This window comes from Chaetura pelagica, unplaced genomic scaffold (assembly GCF_000747805.2).
Source record: "Chaetura pelagica isolate M959 unplaced genomic scaffold, ChaPel_1.0 scaffold13, whole genome shotgun sequence".
NCBI lineage: Eukaryota > Metazoa > Chordata > Aves > Apodiformes > Apodidae > Chaetura > Chaetura pelagica.
In genome coordinates, this window is record NW_009954543.1 from 683,357 (window position 1) to 704,591 (window position 21,235).

Genomic DNA, 21,235 nt, shown 5'->3' on the forward strand with positions numbered 1-21,235 from the left:
CAGCAGGGGGAGGGCAGAAAGGGAGTGCAGCAGGGGGAGGGCAGCAGGGAGTGCAGCAGGAGGAAGGCAGCAGGGGGGGGCAGCAAGGGAGGGCAGCTGAGCAGCCCTGGACCAGCTGGGGTTGGAGAGGCCAGCCCACTGGCCCCGATGACACGTTTTCGTGGAACAAAGCCCTTCTCTTTCTAACAGAGCTTTTTCCCAGGAACTGGCCCACGTGGAATAAAATAAATAAATAAATCGCAAGAATTTTTTTTTTAAGGAGGGAGTAAAAAAAAAGTTCCTGCTGTACATAACTCGGGGGAGCAGATGTTTTTCCATTAGCTCACTGTTGTCTGCTACACTGGCTCTCTACATTTCTTGCTCGTGGCATGCTCATTATAATACTTTTTTCCTAGGGCAAACTTGAGCATGTTACTGAGACTGCAGGTAGCCCCCTCTAGCAGCACTGTGAGTACATGGAATAGTTATCCTAGTCGTTTTCCTTTGAATGCTCCTTCAAATTAGCCTTGGGTCTACCTGGTGAGAACCACAGACAGTGCTTAGCAGGCATTTAGCCAATCTTAGATCAAATTACCAGACCTACTTTTCTGTGAGTGGCCATATTTGGTAAAGTATTGGGTTAGTCAAGAAGCTAAATTGTCAGATATAAAGAACTAGTAAAGACAAACAAAGTGGACATTGTAGTTAAAAGCAAAGCTTAAAATAATACAGGAACAGGAGCTGGAATATTAGAACTCTTCTAAAAACTGGCATGTAGCATTCTAAAATGCTCTGTATAAATAGAGCATACAGTTATTACTGCCTGGAAATATAATCACACATAATTCAGATAAGAAATCACTCCAGTTAGCCAAGTAGATTAAAACTATTTAAACTATTTCTTTTCAGTACTGACACACTTTGCTGTCTGGGACAAAAGTGATCTTACAAAAATCTTGAATTAAGGTAAATTTTGCTCATAAATTTGAACAATTTCAAGTACATTTCCTCTAGCCCAACAGCATGATTGTAGTTTCTAAATAGAAAGAGGCATACTGGTACAAGTTTACAAAGGAAATAAAGGGTAGAAATTGTTCCTAAGTCAGATATTTCTCCCAGTCATTCAAGCAGTATTATCACTAGTAACCTCTAGGACTTTCCTTTAAGCTCTTCCTGCAACAAGAGGTGGAATGAGTTAACAAATTTTACCAATGCCGCTTCTCTCAAAGTTGAATTCAAGCTCTCAATCATGAAAAGCAGAAAAAGGAAAACAGGCATATGGATCACATAAAGACCACCTCTTCTGGCGCTGCACCACAGCCACACGTGCACTGCAGCACCCTTCCTGAGTACTCCCTGAAACGAGCTGTTTCTCAGGCTTAGGGCCAAGAATAATGTTTAGGCTTATTAATGTTAAAGCCTAATGAGACAACTCTCTCCTTTTAAGAAGCTATTACGTTTCAAGAGGACTGGGAGGTTACTGTTAAAAGGGACCAGACAAGCCATATTAATCACAGTATTTGCTGCAGAACACTTGGAAACAGAGTATGCCTATTAGTATTCTTCCAAGCATGCCTGCTGCGGGGAGTAGACAACCTCTCTAGTCTTTGGGGACAGCAGATCTTGTACTCTTCCAAAGCTAACTGTGACTACCTGCAGGGAAAACAGGAAGATATGGAAGCCCACTGAAGAAATGTGCAAAGTTCCCTGCTGCAGATGACTGCACTCTCAGCTGGTCCTACAAAAGATGACTGAATATAAAATTAACAGTAAGAACTCCCAGTTTTATTTGGATGTGTGAAAGAGAAGAAAAGGACTCTTTCTAGACACCAAAGATCCATCAAGCAGCTCTTTGCCTGCTTACAGTAAGCTCCAAAAAATAAGCTTGCCAAACTTCACTAACCATTGCTGCAGGGAAAGCCAAGCTGCAGCATCCCTTAATAGTGCGGCACATGTGGACTTAGCAGCTACACTTCCAAAGCTTCTGCTTTACTATCTTCCCTACATAACTGTCCTGGTCATAAAACCAGAAAAGTTACAGATAAAACCATGAAGTCTGTGCCCTCTTATGTGTGAGTCAAGTATCTTTATCACAGGACAAAAGAGCTTAACTATCTGCACAGGGTACAGAGCCTTGCTCCCCTGCAGCCACTGTTACTGCACATGTTATCAAGCACCAATAGTGAGACCCCTTAGGAGATCAACGAGGGCTCTCCAGCTCTAAGAAACTGAGGATGCTTTTGTATAAGGCAGGAACTCCTATTACAGCTGCAGGGAGAGGGTGATATAGTAACAATTCCCCTACATAAGCACCATCTGATAGCTACCACACACACTCACTGGGCCCTTTCAAGTGTGCTGGCTTTGTGGCCTGGCCTGGCTGCTTGCAGGCTGCAAGAACAGCCTGACAGAACTGTGGGATAGTTGGTTTTGTATGCCTCTTTCCAATCTAAGTGCAGAAAGCTCTAACTGGATCAGTCAGTTGGTACCATTAGTTTTCATGCCTTGGGATATGAAGAGGCATGGGAACTGTAATGGCTGTAATGGAACCCAGACACAATTGCAGCCTGGTGCTCTAAATCCATACCCACACACAGAGACACGGCCAGCTGTGTCCTGTTAAGTGTCTGGAAAGGACGGATGCTTTGTTATAAATTTACTGTATTATGAGGTTAGGAAATTGTAATAGTTTTATCTAAAGATTTATGATTCACGCTAAAAAGGTCAAAGTGTTAATGACAACAAAAACAACAATACACGAGTCACTTCCCAAAGGCAGATTAACATTTTTTCCCTTTAGAGATAGGACACCGAGGTATGAAAAAGTTAGGCAACTTGCCTAGAGTCACAAGATGAGTCATCGACTGAAAAAGGACAAGTCTAAGCTAAATCTGTTAGAAATTTACAGCATAATGGTGTGGCTCTGTCATTAATATGAAGGGACTCCAGATGCAAGCACCAGAACATTAACGCTGATTGCCTGTTGCTTTCCACAGCTGTTAATTTTGGGATGAGCTGTAACACAAAAGCATGTGACTACCTCAGCTGGTTTTAACCACACATTTCTGTTTTATTATTTTTTAATGGAATATCTCTATTTTGGAAGTTTTTAACATCTTACAAGTATACCCATTCCTCCTTTCCCCTCCTTCCAGATGGTACAGATTCTAGTACAGAGGGTCAGTTATATCCTTTTGGACTATTCCACTCACAAAGCCCAGTGTAAGATCCGACCTACTTCAAAGAAGTCCTCTAATTATTCAAGTGCTATGCCCCCCTCCACATGAGTAAAGACTACCCCAAAATACCTGCATCTCTCCTCATCCCTCAGGATACCAGAATGCAGAGACTTCCACACCATTTTGAAGAGAATGGGCAGTACTTCACCAAGAGCTCATTAAGCTCCATCCATAGCAATAATTTCAGTAACAAAATTACAAAACAGTCTAAGTATGTATTTTCAGAATATCAATCCTGATTCAAGTCCAGTTAAAAGTATGCACGAAACAAAGCAAAGATTTAAAACCTGATAGAACAGGACGGAAAAGTTACAGCTTATAAAAATAAATTCCATCCAAATGAATCAACTAACACACCTCAGAGGAAGGCACTCGATTTGCACTGAAAAGTAATTGTAGCAATTCACAGCTAGGTCACAGCAAGCACTAGGTCTTTTTTGCTTTTGTCTTTTCTCACAGCAGCAAAAATGTAAACTGCCTAGAGCTATCTGCAGGATGATGGACAACAGACACCTGACTTCTCATTACAAGAAACTCCAGGTTTTTTTGCTCCCCACCAGCCTTCTCTGCAGCCTTAAATCAAGAGCATAAAATGATTAAAGCAATATCTTGCTAGTGATTTTGAAGCCCACAGCAAATCACTGAAATTTACATACATGCAAGCCTTTAAGTGAACCCATGAATAAATTAAAGCATAACACATTCAATAAGGTAACTTCTTTTGTTCTTTAATAGTCAAATTGTAACAAAAATAATGTCACATATTTTGTGTGTGACAAAAACAGCTGTAAAACTCTTTGCAGAGAAGTAGGGTGAGACTGCCAGGTTTTATGTGAGAAATGTCAATCGTACAGATTAGCTACATGAGAATTTGAAAGGTTCCCCTGCATACAGAATAGCAAATTATCAGCACGGTTCCAGTAGGGTCTTTTTTTTTCCTTTATTGTTGCTGCAAATGGTAACAGGCACCTAAGAAGCAATCATAGTGCTCAAATGTAACTTCAGGTGCATAACTGTGGGTCCACTTGTGGAAGAAAACCTGTCTCTTAAGACCAAAATTGCAAGGTCAGGACTCTTTCTATTAGTCCTGAAATGCAAATAGCAGGATATGATGTGCAACTCTGATCCTCATCAAGTGTCCTACATAAAACCCTTTCACGAGTTTGGAGATAGCCTCTGGCTGGAGTTCCTTCTCACTGTTCTCTTTTCCCTTTATGTGCTCTGCTGTAGCAGCTCTGCATGAGTGAGTGTCTGAAACTGACACGCAACCTACATGGCCTTGGGAGATTCAAACAGTCAAGGATAAAATGAACAGAGGACTTGCTCTTTTTAATAATTTCACGTAAACCTCTGCAAAGATCAGAAAGTACCCAGTCTGCATAACATTTAATATATGGCTTGCCCAGTTTTATTACAGCACAACACGTAGGAAAAGCTGAACGAAAACAATTGTCCTTACCAACTACCATTTGTTAATGATGCATTACCAACCCCCTTGTTTTAAAACCGCATTTTAGCAACGACTGAAGTTTTGTGTGTTATGGAAAAATAAAGGTGAGCTGGAAAATCGCGCTACTCCAGTCTTGTTGGGGCTCTTCGTTGTATTGAATCAAATCAGTGATATTTCAAAAAATGGCTGGGATAGATAGGCAGATTTTCTACTGGAATAAGGAGATTTTCAACTACTGATTTCAACTACTCCGTTAATATTTCTGTCTTCTCATTCACCACTGGAGGGAAAAAGGAACTCCAGGTGGTCCAGGACTTACCAGCTTGTAGCCAGATTTGTTCAAGAGTTGTCCACAGCTGCATAGGTCCTTGCTTCATTGTGCTGCTCTGCATAGTTATTTCAGACATGGCCTGTTCCAGTCTTGATGCAGCAAGGGAAGAGGCTCGCTGTGATCCTATGGACCAAACAAACAAGAACAATAATGCATTTTATATTTCATTGGGATATTTCTTTGAGTCATTAAGGCAACAGGTCTGATTTTCTACTTACTGCATAGTTTTCTGTAATAAGAACTCCACTGAATTCTGATGTGACCAATTGATGAACTGTGTTTTATAAAAGGTTAATTCACGGAAAAACCCCCACTAAATTACCCAAGGGCTGCAGCTTAAGCAAGCAAATTAAGGGACAGACAGTAATTATATAAAGGTCTGCTTATCATTCACCAAGGAAGCAACAGTATTTTGCTCATTTGGAAAGCAGAACACCACCATCAAATATTTCCCACAAATTCTTCTTAGTAACCCATCTTATAAGCACACTGTCACCACACAATTACAAACTATGGCCCACTAATGTAAAATCTTAATACAGCATTACAGGGTAACTTGGCACCTTTCACACAGCACACATTACAAGTGACATAAATATTGTTCTACTGGTTTAGAGGCAGTGTGGTTCTTCATTTAATGTTGGGGAGCAGAGAGCTTCTTTGACTGTATTAACCTTTAGTATGTGCTGTAACATTTACTAAAAAATAAAGTGTTTGGCACCCACATCTCTGAGAACAAAACATCACGTCAAAAGCCACTTGCAGGAAGAACACATGGGCAGAGACCACATTCTCTGGTACAGCAAGTGGGGTTATATGGGCAACCCAAATTCTCAGAGAGGTATCAAAAGGATGGCAACAAAATAAGAAGCTACAAAATGAGATTTCGGAGTTGGCTTTGTAAAGCTTTCGGAAATAAGTATTTTAATATACATAGGTTTAATGTGACTGTAAGATTGATAAGCTCTTTCTCTGGAGAGCTGCTGTGACTGAAACACTTGCACTCTTCAATATATCCTTACAGGCTGACCTTGCAGACCACAAGATCCTGGAGTTAAAATCCCACTCTTTCTCAATGAAGCCACCCTGAGCGAGCAGCAGAGCCTAGGAACAGGTACTTGAGGGGAGCTGAGAAGGCTCTGGGCAAGGGAAGGGACAGAAGGACAAAAAACCTGCCACTCAGTATATGCATTAAGTGGTCTCTCTGGGAGGGTCAGCATGCTCTTCCAGCTGGAATGTGCTGAGGAGAGGGGCTGCCACACCACAGCTCCCTGGCAGCAGACCCTCACTCAGGGCCAGGGCACTGGCAGGCACAGTGGGGTGCTCCCCTGGACATGGTCCCTGGCTCCTCCAAATGCTGAGTTGGGACCCAGCCTTCTGCCAGGGCAGAGGGGAGGCAGGTTTTCCAGCCCTCCATGCTTTGAGCTCACCCGAGGCCGCGATGCCAGTGCAACTTGCCACAAACTGCTTTGGGAAATATTTGTCCCATTATCTCACTGCTAACTAATGTCATTCATTTGAAGCAGGAGAACTTCAAAACAGCCCTGCAGCACAGGTACCTCCCACAGATCCTTGGAAAATGCAAATGTGCTCTTCCTAGATGCATTCCTTAAATTCCTACATATTTTTTAAGACATCCCTGTTCTTGTGTTCCAAGAGATGACAGTGCAGTAATGTAGCGATTACGGCTTTCATGGTACAGCAAAAGCCCTTCTGCTTTGCAACCAGTTTATTATATTTAACAGTTGACTTAACAGATCCATCTTCAGCCTGTTTCACTAAGCAGCATTCCTCCCCCTGCCCTGCCCACTCAACTCTCCTCTCCCCCCATCCTTCTCTACACCTGGGAAAAAATTATCTGAAACTTCCAGGAATTCCAGTCAGACAAGGGTTATTAAACACCATGAAAACTACCAGGCACTCGCCTACAGGCATCCAAAACACCAACCGCCTCTTTGCACTGCAGGGGCACCAAGAAAATGGCCACGTGAACAGCTAGTGATGTTATTAGGAGCACCTCGAAGTCAGAGCAGAACTCTTGCCTTCTAGATTGGCACACTTGGAAAAAATTACAGGGGCTTTGCAGTCAGCCTAACCAGATTCTTTTATTGGTATTCCTGATCACATTGGTATGCTTTGAAAGCAACTTTTAGGATTACATTTCTCTGCCAAGACTGCCCTCTTTCAGAGAGGCTTTCAGGAGCTCTGCTTCTTGCAAGCACCCGAACATAACTGGTCTGATTGCCTTAGGTGGGCAGATGGGCTAGTGTTTTATTCACATCCTGACAGAGCTCAGGGAAATCCTCTTTTCCTTGCAAGGCAATTCAAGGAGATTGTGTCACTGGTAAGGCACCTTCATGCATTTTGGAGAGGTTCACACACTTCCATGAGGCTGAACAACCACTTAGGACCTACTGAAGCACCCTTCCCTCACAAAGCAGTCTTTACAGGAATATCACTATGAGCTAGTTGCACTCGAAGGAACACAAGTCAGCTGCTCCTCTTCTCTTCATTAGCCGGGTGGCTGCCAAGAAAGGAAAGCCTGCAATTTGTGACTGATCTTGCCCAGTGCTGAGGGTTTCAATCTGCACTGCCATAAAAAGGGAATCCAAATTATTTAGCAATTTACAGTGGAGGCTCTTTGCATTTAACAGCCTTTGGCATTTCAGTCCTTTGATGTTTATTTTCTTTTCCATTTCAGCCTACACAAGGAAGAGAGTTTCTGCCACACCAGGCAGAGACCAGCTGATCCCCTCCTATCCCTGCCCAGCCTCAGACACAAAAAACATTCTTGTCCTAAACACAAACACACGCCAGATCCAGGCGCCCTCCATCCTAGCTCATACTCTTGTTTGCTACTTGTGTTCTTACCCACCTCTGCTGGACCACTCACAGGAATGCTCCTTAAAGCCTGTCTGCCCAAATGTACTAAAAGAAGGTCTCTTCCAGCCTGGCCCTTCTGGACTGAAAGGGTCTCAGCCACAGCTCTGAACCTCAGGCAAGCAATATGGTGACCCCGGGGGTGGGCTGAGGACTATTTGAGCCAGAAAAGGTGTTGCCTCCCAAGGTAAGAGGTGGCCAATGTATCACTCTTACCTTAGGGTGGTGGGGGAAGCCAGAAAGTCTTCAAGCAACATTCAAAAGGTGACTTTGAACACCTCATTATAAAAGATCTCTTCATAAAGAAATGTAGTTCTTTATATATATATAAAAAACCCCACAAAACTTGTCTCACGGAAGTTTAATGTCATGCCTCAAAATACATGCAAATGTTGGCATAAGAAGATATCACATCAATTTGTTATTTTAGTGCAGTCTCTTTCTCTTTTTAACAGCTTCACTAGACAGAATATAAACTTCACATTTTACAATAAAGCCCTCCACACATTTTGGAAAGAAATCATAAAAATAACAAAATTGATTTTGGCATGATGAGCTCTGCATATAAACCATACAAAATATATCTAAATAATTTTAAAGCACTGTTCTAGGGCTGTTATAAGACCAAGAAGGACAAAGTTTAATATTTCGCATCTATGAAAAAACTGCAATCAAAATAGAAATGTACCTCAGTAGATTTACTAGGCTTATAAGCAACACAGAATTCCCTAGCCTAAATCACTTCAGGCAAGAGCATTAGAAGACTAAATCAGAAAAAGAATGAAACAGCAAGGCAGCTGACTGATATCGGTGAATGTAGTTAGGAACATTGTTTCAGTTAGAAGATGAAGAAAATCAAGAGGAATTAATCTTTCTGGCAGCAAACTTAAAATTCTGGCACAGCAAATAATCTCATTCTGGTCTGAGGGAGAGGCCAGTGTCAAACCCGGCCACAGTATTCCCCCCCCTTTCAGTGAGGTCCAGAGATAACAGAGCGCTTGTGTAGTGTAGTGATACTGCTGCAAGCTCCCAGGGGATTTCACAATGGAAACCAGAGCCTCTTCCAGAATGATGAAAAAAAATTATAAAAATGTCAGACGTCCTCCCTCCTTCAAAGTAGGCAGCCACAGATGCAGCTCTGGGGAGGCACAACGGCAAGTTGGGATAGAGCTGTTTTCTCCTATCTCTCATCCTGCTGTCTTCAAAGAGGCTCCCAAAGGGGACAACAAACCCAGCTGCCTCCTTTCTGCTGATGGAGAAGTGCAGCAGAAGTACAGCCTGCAGAGCAGTGATCCACAGACCCTTGTTGAACACATCCAGTGCCAGTCCTGCAGTGAGATGGGTGGTGTGATTTTGGCGCAAGCCCCATCCTTACATGTATTGTGGGTGCAGCTATGTTAGCATGGAAACCTAGATTCTCTGAGTGGAGGAGGAATACATTTCTTGGCTAAAAACTAAACTGCATTCAGTGCAAATCACTTTATGTGCATGAAAAGATGGTTCAGAGCTTGTACTTCACATTAATTCGCTCTTTCTGGCAGGCAGTACCATGACATCCAGCACTTTCTGCTGAACTGCAGCTGCTCCATTGCACACTGGCTGCTAAAACTGGGCTGGAACAGGCACCCAGCCCAGGTGCTTTTTGAGGAAGGCACTGCACAGAGACCAAACGTGCCTGAGCTTTGCAGTAACTCTGGGGGAGGTGCTGCAGCTCTGCTGCAGAAGGCAGGAATGGGGTCTTAGAAGGGTGGCACCCCAGCACATCAAAATATTATAGGCTCTGCTGGTGACAAGTTGGTCTGAAAATGTTAAATCACGCTGTGAAGTGAATGTAGCCCAAAACTGGCCACACTCCTTTCTCCACACAATAACAAAGCAAGGCAAATTACAAGAGCATTGGGTCCAAACCCAGAAAGCCTTTCACAACACCAACTAGAGCTGAAAAAAACAAGGATCAAAGCAGGCTCAGCCCCACAGCCTAGGCACCATAAGCTACTCACTGTTTTAACAGCAGACTGGGAATTGGATGGGTAACAAACACTGCACAAATAATATTTTTTCGGTTTTTATTGCTTTCCTTGTAATGCCTAGGGGCTGATGGATTCTGCAAACTACCTACAGTGTTTTCCAAACCATTTTCATATATTCACTGAAACTGAAAGCCCATTTTACTGCCTAGTATCAGGGATGATAGGGGATATTTCCCAAATACTCACAATTATCAGTGATGACTATTCCTAAATGACAAGGAAACTTTCATGCCATATCAACTCCCCTTTCCAGATACTTTCTAAATAAGCCAAACAGAACAGAAATTAATTTAGTATATCCTTTCCATCTATCTGTGCTAAATTTGACCTGTACTCTTTAATTAAGCTGAAGACTATAAAATACTGTCATATAAACAATGAGAAAAATGACATATATAAAATACAGTCATCTCAGCCAAGGGTAATAGAAGTTTAACTGAATCAATAGATTAAAAATTACATGAATGTGTGCACAGAATGAGTAAGATTACAATGTCATAAATATAGACCCTAAGGATTTAGCACTACAAACAAATGAGCAGACATGCTGAATATTGTTTTAATGTTTGTATGCTCAAAACCTAACCTTGCAATGCTTTTTAACCATTTATACACAACGTGTGTGTAAAGCACACATGATTTAATACAAGTCATATACTTAACACGTAAGAACTTATCCTTTATCTCAGCCATACATGCTAAGCATGTGACTTCAGTTTTACCAATTCCAAATGCTCAAGATTAAGACTCAGATAAACCCTAATTGCCTAGCCCCAAGGCATGAGGCTTGTTTAAGTATTAGGTTTTTTAAAAAATAAGCTTTTATATTCTTCTTGTCTAGTTTCTGAGCCTGTGAGGTGAACTTTTTTTGTGTTTCTCTACATACACAAGGGTAGAAATTGCTTCTCTAAAAAAACCCCAAATTAAAAAGCAAGTTTCTCACATAATCATCTGATTTTGAGAGTTAGGGTTTTAAAGGAAGCACCAAATGTCATGAGACTTATGATAAAATCACAAGTCAGCAGCACTCTCTGAAAGCCTCCTTTTCCTTTCCTGCCAAGATTAGCTTTGATGTCTCAGTTATTTCCATCTGACTATATCCATTACTGGAATGTGTGTTTACCATTTAATAAAACATTGTAAGGCTTATGTACAAATCCCAAACCAAATCATCCTCTAATAGGAACTGACACTTTTACTCAGCTTTCCAAAACCCTCAATAATATCTGGCTTGATCAGGACATCTAAAAAACATTAAATTGTGGCAGAGAGGAGGGTAGAGAATGACGAAGGAGTTAAAAATAAGACCAAATTCCATGGTTCTTGCAGAAGTATAGTGAACTCACATTCAATACCTTTCATGTTCGTATCAGAGAACTTTGTAAAAGAAAGCAGGAATCCATATATATATTTTTTTATGCATGTAGAAGCAGTGGAACAGAGAAACCATAGTGACATGCTGTGCAGCAGAGACAACCCTGGAGACAGACTGGGACCTCCTGACCCCCAGCCCAGCAACCCTCCCAAAAGAAAATAAAACATTCTTCTCTCACAAAAACATGTATTTAGAATGGGAACACACAAATCTTGTTTCCTCACCAGAATCAGTATCATGAGCATCTGGGAGTGTGAGATGCAGTCCATTATGCTTTTTGATCACTGGTGTTTCAGTCACACTGCTTCCTTTCTCAGAGGCACTGCAAAGAAACAAAACAGTGTTACCTGCCCACTTTTCAAGGGAGAGACATGTCCCTCGAAGCAGACAATAGTCTCATCTAGCTGTCACTGGAATGGAAAACTCAAGCTTTCCAGTCGCAGGCAATCAGCTTCCTGAATGTGTTAACACCTGCAGCCTGCCTCTGGCTTGAAAGCTCAGAGTCACGCTGCCCTGCAGGGGTTCCAGGGGATGTGACACTATCACTTTATTTGGCTGTTGGTGTCTTCACAAACCGCTGGACAAAGAACATGTTTGTAGCTGGAAAGCCAAGCCAGAGAAGGCCAACAAGCAACCTCACACCCTGGAAGAACCACCATCCCCTGGGCTTTTCTGCAGAAGGATTTGTTCACAGGTGTGCTGTGCTGATCTTTGTGAAACTAGCCAATTGCCACCTTCTTCCTAGGTGCTAATTTCTTAATTTCAAAGGGATTATTTTCTCCTCTTCCACCTTTGTTCTGTTCAGAGAAGGAAGATAAAAGCTACCACACAGCACTGCTTTATAAGAGGCTGTATCATCTGCTCTTCTACTAGACTTCTGTCCTCACAGCAAAGGTCTTCCAAAGGGAAACTCCAAAAAAAAAATCCCAAACCAAATACATGGCTAATGAAAATCACTTAACGGTGATCTCCTGAGCCTTCCTGTCACCACATATTCTGCCACCCCTCCCCGGGATCAGATGGTGATGATATCTCCTCTCACCATCCATTAAGGGACAAAATATCAAAAAGAAAAGTGACTGCCCTGGCTACTTTTTCTGGCACACTTCCAAGCCTGCAGCTCAGCCTTTGGATGATATTCCTCCCAGGAAACAAGCTGTCACAGAGTCATAATTGCTGCGGATGTCCAGTTTTTCATTCTGATCAGTCCTTTGGTAGGGATTGCACAGGATTCCCTTGAATTTGCATTGATCTAGCAGAATAGTTAGCTTGGAACTATTTGGTTTTAAACATGATTATTCTGTTATCACAGAAAGCAAGAGCAAAAGCTAAACCAACTCTTGTCCTTCCCAGCTAACAATCTGGGATTTTTACAATAGCTAATAAATCTCTTACTTGGGTTTTGGGATCAAACGTTATGATTTCTATTGGTGGACCTCAAATTCTTGGGCATTTGACTGTTTGCACAAACCTCTAGCCTTGACTGGACCTCTCCATCTTCCATGCTGGTTTCCATGCTTATATCTTGGTAGAGACTATCACATGGTGACAGATAAAAGTAAATTCTCTGTCCTGTACCTCAGGCTTGATGAGGTGGCCTCAGTTAACAAAAATGCACCTCAAAGCAGTCAAGAGCGTGGCTTTTTAACTGGGAAAAGAGACTACAATCCCAGCCTGAAAACCAAGTGGACTGCAAAACAGCCACTCCCAACAGCTTTGTTTATTATGCTGGAGAAGGGCTGAAAATGAACTGCTCCTTCAAAGCTGCAGTACAAGGTTTTAAGCCAAGAAAGCTTTTCCATGCACCACAGAAGGGACAGCAGCCAGATGATTTGCCTTCCACATAGAACACTGGGACGGCTGGCAGCGGGACATGTTGCTGCTCCACTGCCCAGGTTTTTACAAGGTAGTTGAGACAGTGGATAAGATGGTCAGAAAAACTGCTGAAGGAAACACTTGATTGTGAGAGACTGCAGAGGCACCAGTTTATCAGAAAGAGGACAGAGGTCTTGGGCACGGCCTATGAAGAACTGCCTGGAGGGAAAAGATGTGGGCATGAATGCTCTTTATTCTAGCAGGGTCACAGTAGGATTGCAAAGCCTGGAAACCTAGGCCAAACAAATGCAACCAAATGTAACTGAAATGCAGTTTAATTGTGTGGGCTATTAGCTACTGATTGAACTAGTAGAGTAATGGGAGCAACAGCTCTCAATTTCATGTCAATACAGGCTTCTTTTTCCAAGAGGCTCTAAAAATGTCTGTGTCCAAATGTCACTGATGAGAATTCCCCCTAAGTTCCTTTGCAAGCCCAACCTGGAATATTTCACATATTTGTTAGCTGATACTGCTGCAATTTGCTTAACATGAGGTGCTTCCCCTGGGTCACTTAATCCAGTTTAAAACTGCATGTGCCAAGTTCATTCCTGTTACCTTTCAAGCAGTATTTGCCAATGAAAATACTTTATGAAGTTGTTTTTTTTTGAGAAAGCCAGAAAGTCTCACAGGGAATAGCAGTGAAATACACATTAGAGTTCCTAAGAGCAAAAGCAAAGCAATTTGTTTTGTTTAGGCTTCTATGGCTAAAGCTTATCAAAAGCCTCTAAAGCTATCGCATCTTGGGTGTTTAAGTGTAACAGCCAAAGCACAGCTTGGGATCCAAATGCAGTCCAAATGGCTGAATTCCTTATTTGTCTGTTTTCCAATGTACCCTCTTCAATCTCAGGCTTGCAGCCGCTTCATGCAAGTATAACTCTTACTCAGTTGTAATAGTTCAGTGTGGATTTGATCAGGAAGGAATGCTTATGGGTATAAAGATTATTCATATGAGAGGTACGTGATTGAATCCTTAGCTAGAGACTAAAGCCTTAGGAAATAAATTACTCCAGCCTGTAAGTGACCATTTCTCTGCTGCTATGTAAATATCTGGATTTTTGTGTTTGGTCTGCTGCTTATTAGCTAAACCAACAAGGAATTACTAATAATCACTCAAGGACAATGTGCATATAGACATGCATCATGCTGTACACACACTTCTGGTGTTTAGAAAGCTTATGTAAATGCATACAGAAACTTGGGAACAATGCAAGCTTTTATCTGTCTTCTGTCATGACTGTTGCCATTGAGGATGCTTCTCCTTCCATTAAACACAACCTCTATGAACATTACAGGTGAGAGATTAAGTACAGTATTTTACAACATTCCCAGGACTGTTGTACAGTGGTGTCATGACCAGGACAATATCCAAAGAGTGTGGGAAGGAAGAAAACCCTACCCGGTAACTGTCACACTTCCTAAACTTTCCCTTTTGGAGGTGAGGGAACAAACAAGGAACCAAGCACTGTTTAAATGCTGATTTACTAGGAAAAGGGAAAGGAGAAAGATGTTATATCCTTCACTCCTTTCCTTGCCCAGTTAGCACCAGGCTTTGCAACCAGCATCCAACCACAGAACATGATAGAGTTTTGGCCATGTGCCTTTCCTTGGCTTTTTCTGTTCAGAACTGTGTCACCCCTACACATTTCTGGGTTGTGCCAGCTACTGCAGACTGTGAACAATAGCTGATGGATGCTCAGCACTATTGGGGAAAAAATCTGCTTTCCCTTCTGGACATCTGAATATGGCTAGGGATGTTTAGACATTCAGATCACAAACGCAGTTCATACTGCTTCTTCAGTCTTAAAATCCTGAGATTGTTATGTTGTTGTTGTGGGTTTTTTAAAATCATGGCTGTTAAAATCTTTTTTTTTAAATGACAGCTAGAAATACACTTATGTTTCTTTTTAAACAGTACTGTTTATTACCCTTTTTGTAAAATAACTTCAGTATTTAGAAAATTAAAGATAACTGCATCTCCATTATGAAATCTGAGCTTGTTAAGAGAGTGGAGAAAGCCTACCTGTGCTGTAAAACATTATATACCATCTGCCACATCTGCAACATATGTCTGCATGTCACCAGAGCCTCTTCAGGTCCTTTATGTATCCATTCCAGTTTTAGTTTGGTGAAGAGTAAGCTGCAAGAAGAAAAAAAATAACTTCTGTTTTATTGGCATCTCATTATTGTGGAGAATCAGTATCACTCTTGCAAGATCCTGGCAACCAGCATTTTTACTCACTTTGCATGTGCAGCATTAAAAGCAAACACTGTAGCACAAAGCATTTCATTTGGCTCAACTTCGATTCCTCACAAGGAGATGAGAGGATTAACAATATTCCTCAGCTGCAGTCAAATCTGCGTCACAAAGCTGGCAGGATGGTGTTAAAAGCAGTGCACCGCAAAGTTAACAAGGTGAAACATACAGGGAATCTCATTTTATTTTGGACAGCATTAAAAACACAACTGCCATAATACATATGCCACACTGTTTTCTGAGTCTGGCATCTTCCTATAGCCCTGACTTATATAATAACTTACAGACAAAAACCCCAACAAACTTTATAGGCAGACAATTATGTAATGCTTCACAGGAAGGAAACGCTTTTTCTTAACACCAGCTGGCAATCATCTCATGCCCCAGGCAAGACAGCTGATAGCCCTTGCACATTCCTGTTCTAGGTAGTGTAACCGCTGCTACTATTCTTATACCTAGAGAACATGTACTTGCACAGACCACTGGAATCCGGCAGAATTAGGTCAAGCAGAGGTTAGAAGACAGATTCGGCAAATGACACAACCTACCACTTGCTGCTAGCATGGCTTTTAACACCTTACTTCAGTACACTAATTTGATTTTTATTTTTTGATTGCCAAAATGATTGACTTAGTTTCTCATTACTCATGTAAATCTATCTCTCTGCTTTAAATGCTTTCAGGAAGTCCAAGATCTATGCATTTTCAATTAGCTTGATAAGGCTAGTGATTAATCCACTGGACGAACGTATGTGCATACACATGCATACAACATTAACAGCTGAGAGTTTAAAATCCTGAAACCAGTATTGTGCATGTGACCCGCAAGTCCCTGGGGAATCCAAACAGCTTCAGAAAGAGACAACTGCATAGATGATGTTAGAGAAGACTTTGTGGCTGAGTAAGAGTTCCTTCACTTGCAATAATTACAAACCTGTAGCCAAGTCTCTGCAGTGCATATCTACAGTAATGTGCTAAAACAGCAGTCCCATTCTGCAACAACAAATGTTAGGGTTTTGGTGTTTTGTAGGTTGCTGGTTTTGGGTTTTTTTGTTTCTGTTGGGCTTTTTTTTTGGGGGGGGAAGAGGCATAAGAGGCAGAGAGGAATCACCAAAATGTAGCCCAGCTGCATCAGCTGCTATATGGAAGTCTGTTCATGGCTCCTGCTACAGTTTGACCTCATAGGACGAGCATTTAGCTAAATTCCCCAGGTACAAACTTAGGCTAGGAAAGGAAGATCAAGGTTCATAACTAAGGGAATTTGTCTTTTACTTTTTTTATATCTGTACTCTATGTTTACCTTTGATTTTCTTCTTACTGATCTGAGCAAAACAATACTAATAAAAACATCCCCTGCTCTTGGAGATGCTGACCCCCTAACTGAAAGGAAGTGCCCTTATTATGATTCAAGTAGCTTTTTTTTAATAATGCAATTAAGAGGTCAAGCAACACTTAGCACCCATATACGGAAACACAATCAAGTAGGAGCTGGAAGACGTGTTCATTCCTGTTCACAGCATCATTAAGAGACTAACTACAATTCTGTTTCCAGTTCTTGCCCTTTAACTCCAAAAGATGACAAAAAAAAAATGGGCTGAGGTTCTGAAAAAGGTTATGTAAGTGATCTGAGGGCTAGAAAAACATATTTCATCCAAGGCTGAAAAAGCTTACTTTATTTGTTTTAACTGAGAAGCAGCAAAGAAACTATTTTGTCCCAGCCTGCAAGCACCTAAACAGAGAAGTATCTAATTGTGAGTCTTGGATCTAATAGAAAAGGTATCAGAAAATTCAAGGATTTGCTGGAAGATGAAACTAGTCAAATGGAGATTTGTAATCAAACGCAGACATGTATCTATCAAAGCAAATAACCTTTACAGCATGCACAGTAAATTCTGTAGTGTTTAAAGCCTTTTCAGCATGACAGGGTAACATCTGGAAAGCAATGATAATGCACAAATAGAAGCTATAGGTTTGATGCACAGGCTCATGAGTAGCCTTTGGAGTCTTTTCAGTCTTTGGACTGTGCTGTGCAGCTGGCTGAGACTGCATCATCACCTTCCTTCTGGCAATTATGTTGTTAAAAATATTATACTAGTCCAAGCAATGGCCACATGGAATAATGCAAGCTATTTATGCAGAGAAAATATTCCTTAAACCACTACAATCTTTCAAAATGACAGAACTTCTAAAGCACTGTATGACCCTCCTTGCAGCAGAAGAGAGGTGGTCTAGGAGCCTAAGGCCTACAGAAAAAAATAGTCATATTGCATCCCTGAATAACTCCATGTTTTTTAACACTGTAAGATACCACTCCTAATATTAATAGAAGAATACAGGAAATAAGACTCTATTAACACTCATGCTACTGCACAGGGGAGATTTATTAAGGGTCCCTCCTCCCTTTCACATTACTAGGGATACAGATGGCTTAGTTATCAGCAGGCAATTAAAATCATTACACAGTATATTTAAACATCACAGTTAAACATTAAAAAGACAAGCATCAAGTTCTTTCCATCACTCTGCTGTTTATTGCTTACAGTGATTATATGTCAATTTATTTGGATGAAGACACAATGTTCTATCTCAGGAGAGAGAATAAGTAGTGAAAAACAGAAAAAAAGCAAATCCCTCACAAAAACATAATGAAGTCTCAGCAGAGTCTTACCACCAGCTGTAAGGTACAGACACACAAAGGTTAAAAAAATAATAAACCCACACACTTTAGCAACTGTCTGCAGTGCAGCATTACCAGATCTTGGAGATACCAAGCGCTGTTAGCTGTTGTGCATTTCACCTTTGAAATAGTGCTGTTCATGGTGCCATGGAACAATACAGAAAACCAAACAAAAAGGCAAGTGGGAAGAATGTAAGTGGCAAAAGGAATAAAATCATGCTGGCAACAGTAGTAAACAATGCAAATAAATATTACAATTAAGAGGTGGAAACAAATTCAGGACATTAAGCTGCATGTGCTATCAGCTGCTTGTATTTCTCAGCTTCTCATCAGTTTTGTAACAGCAAAAATAAAGAAAAATATAGGGAAAATTAAGTCAGGTATTACTGATCTCAAACTTATAATTTTATTACTAAGATAGCGCTCTTGTTACAAATAAATAAAATGTTATTGTGCCACATCAGTGTTTGCAACAACTCTCAAGGGCATAAATAAAAATTACATATGCTCAGATTTCACCTTATTATATTTTCTTAATATCAATTTACTGTACTTTCATATGATGCTTGCAATGCTAAGCAGAGCAGACTCTTAAAGAGATTCAACATCTAAAAACAGTCCCAACATTATCAATACAGTCACTGGTAATCCTGTTAGCCTCTGAAAATGAAAACAGAGTGATTTGGGCTAACACAAACATCTAAATCATTACTAAACATAGAAAAAGAGAGCAAAGAATCCACAAATCATTCTTGTAATGTGCATAATTTCATGGACAATAACAATGGAAAATAACTAGTGCTTACTCTCACACTGGACTCTAAACTCCCTCTCAGATTATTTTCTTCTATCTTGTATACAGACAGCATGCAAAGGCTTCTATTCCCCGTTCTAACATCAGATTACTGCCACAAGCAAGCATATGTGTCTATCCTAGTAACATTAACTCTGGCAAATTAAAATCTGTATACAGTTGACATTGCTAAGATATGAAGCTCTGAAAATTCAAAATTAGGCTACCCAAGTATCAAAATTTTAATAGTATAAATGACATAAATGTCACTATAATGTACCACCCATTGATAAAAAAACCAGGGACTGGAAAACTGGAAAGCCTATTAAAATTGTCAGCAGAAAGCAAGCTACTTTGGTTGGTTTCAGGAGGTATTCAACATTTCATGTCTTCTTCAATGTCTTCTTCAATGCTACCCATGAAGAAAAGGTCTTCATGTCTTCTTCAATGCTACCCATGAAGAAAAGAGGCAGTTCTTTACTATCATTAACAATCTAATTACTGAGGTTTAATAGTTAATACTTATTATGAGAAGGTTTCACATGTGCATATGGTATACTATAAATACTTATAAGCACATCTGTGAAAGAAGTTGCAAGTTATGTTTAGTAATAACATACTGACTACTTTATGGGTGCTCTAGGACTATATAAAGATTTATTAATCAGTTAATTATTGGGACTTCTTTTAAGCTTCCTTAAAATGGATTTTTTAATATCAAATGTAGCTCTTTAACTACACATCTATATGGCATCACAATGGGATCTCTGTGCCCTGTTATCTGAAAAGCAATAAATAATGCTAGTACTACAACAAACAACACTACGTTCCACTCTAAATTAGATAGTCTAAATTAGGAACAAGGAGCATTATGTAGTCATGTATCTATGTTTTTGCCATTCACTGGCTGCTTATAAGCCCTCCATTTTTTCAGCGCTTGTCAGCAGCTGCTCAAAGATCTACACGTCTTCAAGCTTTACCAGATCATGGCCGTCATTCCTCAAAGCGTTTCATTATTGACCCAGATTTGCCTACCTACACACACAGCTGCTGGGTTATTTTGGATTTTGAATTCAAAAGAAAATAAAACAAAACACCAAAACTGGCAGCAACACGTCCCAATTCACCGAGACAACTGTGTACCTTAGCATGAAGATACTGAACTTCTGCAACTAATATTTGTATTTAGTTTCTTTCTTTCATTAAATGACAGGATACATGTGCCTGTTTGTTTGTGTGTTTACAGACTTTTGCCTGGAGAGAGCAACCAGAATCCTAGTCACAGCTCTGAGGACAGCAAATGCACTTTATCCAATGACTGATTTATGGGGTGTTGGAGCTGCTTGCAAGTGCCTCTTGGACAGCAGAGTCCAGCTCACCCTTCTACCTCTTTGAGGCCCAGATAAATATTCCACATCAGCTCCAATGAAAAGCAGGGGAATGTCACGACTTGGAAGGGGTTGACAGCCAGAGGGTACTCTCTGAGGAACTGAGAGGCATGGATTCAAACCCTCAACACTTTGATCACTGAACTCTTGAATTAGTTTCTTCCCTGTTAAGGTAACAGATGCAAAGGGAGGACAGAAGTAGGTACAGGACACAAACTCACCTAACAGAGCTACCAAGAGTATGGAACAGACAAGAAGGATGATCAAAGTTTTGGAATGCTTTTGATATATGGAGATAGTAAATAGACTTTTCAGCCTGGAAAAGAGGTTGGCAGAAAAGAGATTTATAAAATCATGAGAAACATGAAGATCAGGAAATCAAAGCAGTCTGGGTTGTTTCAATGAGAGAAGTAAGGAATAACCAATAAAGCAATCAAGCAGTGGATTTAAAATGAACGAATGAAGTGCTTCTTTCATACAACACAGAAGTAATGTGCAAAATGCATTGCTACAGGATGTTCTGGAGCAGACACATAAATAGGTTCAAAAAAGGATTAGATAAATTCACGGATGACAGGCCCATCAGGGGCATTAAACACAACCTAATGCAACCTCTGCCTCTGAAACCACTCAGCTGACAGAAGCGGGGATGACATGAGGGATAGGATCATCCTTCTGCCACATTTCTACATGTTTTTTCCCTGTGCATTCACCAGATGCGCTGCTGGAGTCAGACAAGCCCTTAGTTTGATCAAAAATGGCCACTCTTTAATTTTGAGAAATACGATTGCAGCCCATGTTCTTTTTATAACCCAGATTATCTGGTCTTGTTTTATCTGCCTGTGTGAGAGGACAGTGTATCTGGAACTGTAGTATCTTCACAGCAAATTAGCTGCTCAGTTTATCAGTTGCTGAGTTTAGCTTCAGTGGTGAGTCAGATATACAAGCCAATTAGTTAATGTACA

The 21,235-nt window shown here is 40.7% G+C and overlaps 1 protein-coding gene across 1 annotated transcript in view; it reads right to left on the reverse strand.

The window, feature by feature from the left end:
* TTC7A (tetratricopeptide repeat domain 7A) overlaps positions 1 to 21,235 on the reverse strand; it is a 174,177-nt gene that overhangs the window by 45,892 nt on the left and 107,050 nt on the right. The window contains exons 15-17 of the mRNA XM_010004957.1: positions 15,180 to 15,296; positions 11,509 to 11,606; positions 4,988 to 5,122 (exon numbers count right to left, since the gene is read on the reverse strand). Of these exons, the coding sequence (XP_010003259.1) occupies positions 4,988 to 5,122; positions 11,509 to 11,606; positions 15,180 to 15,296 (350 nt within the window). The remainder of the gene's footprint in view (positions 1 to 4,987; positions 5,123 to 11,508; positions 11,607 to 15,179; positions 15,297 to 21,235) is intronic.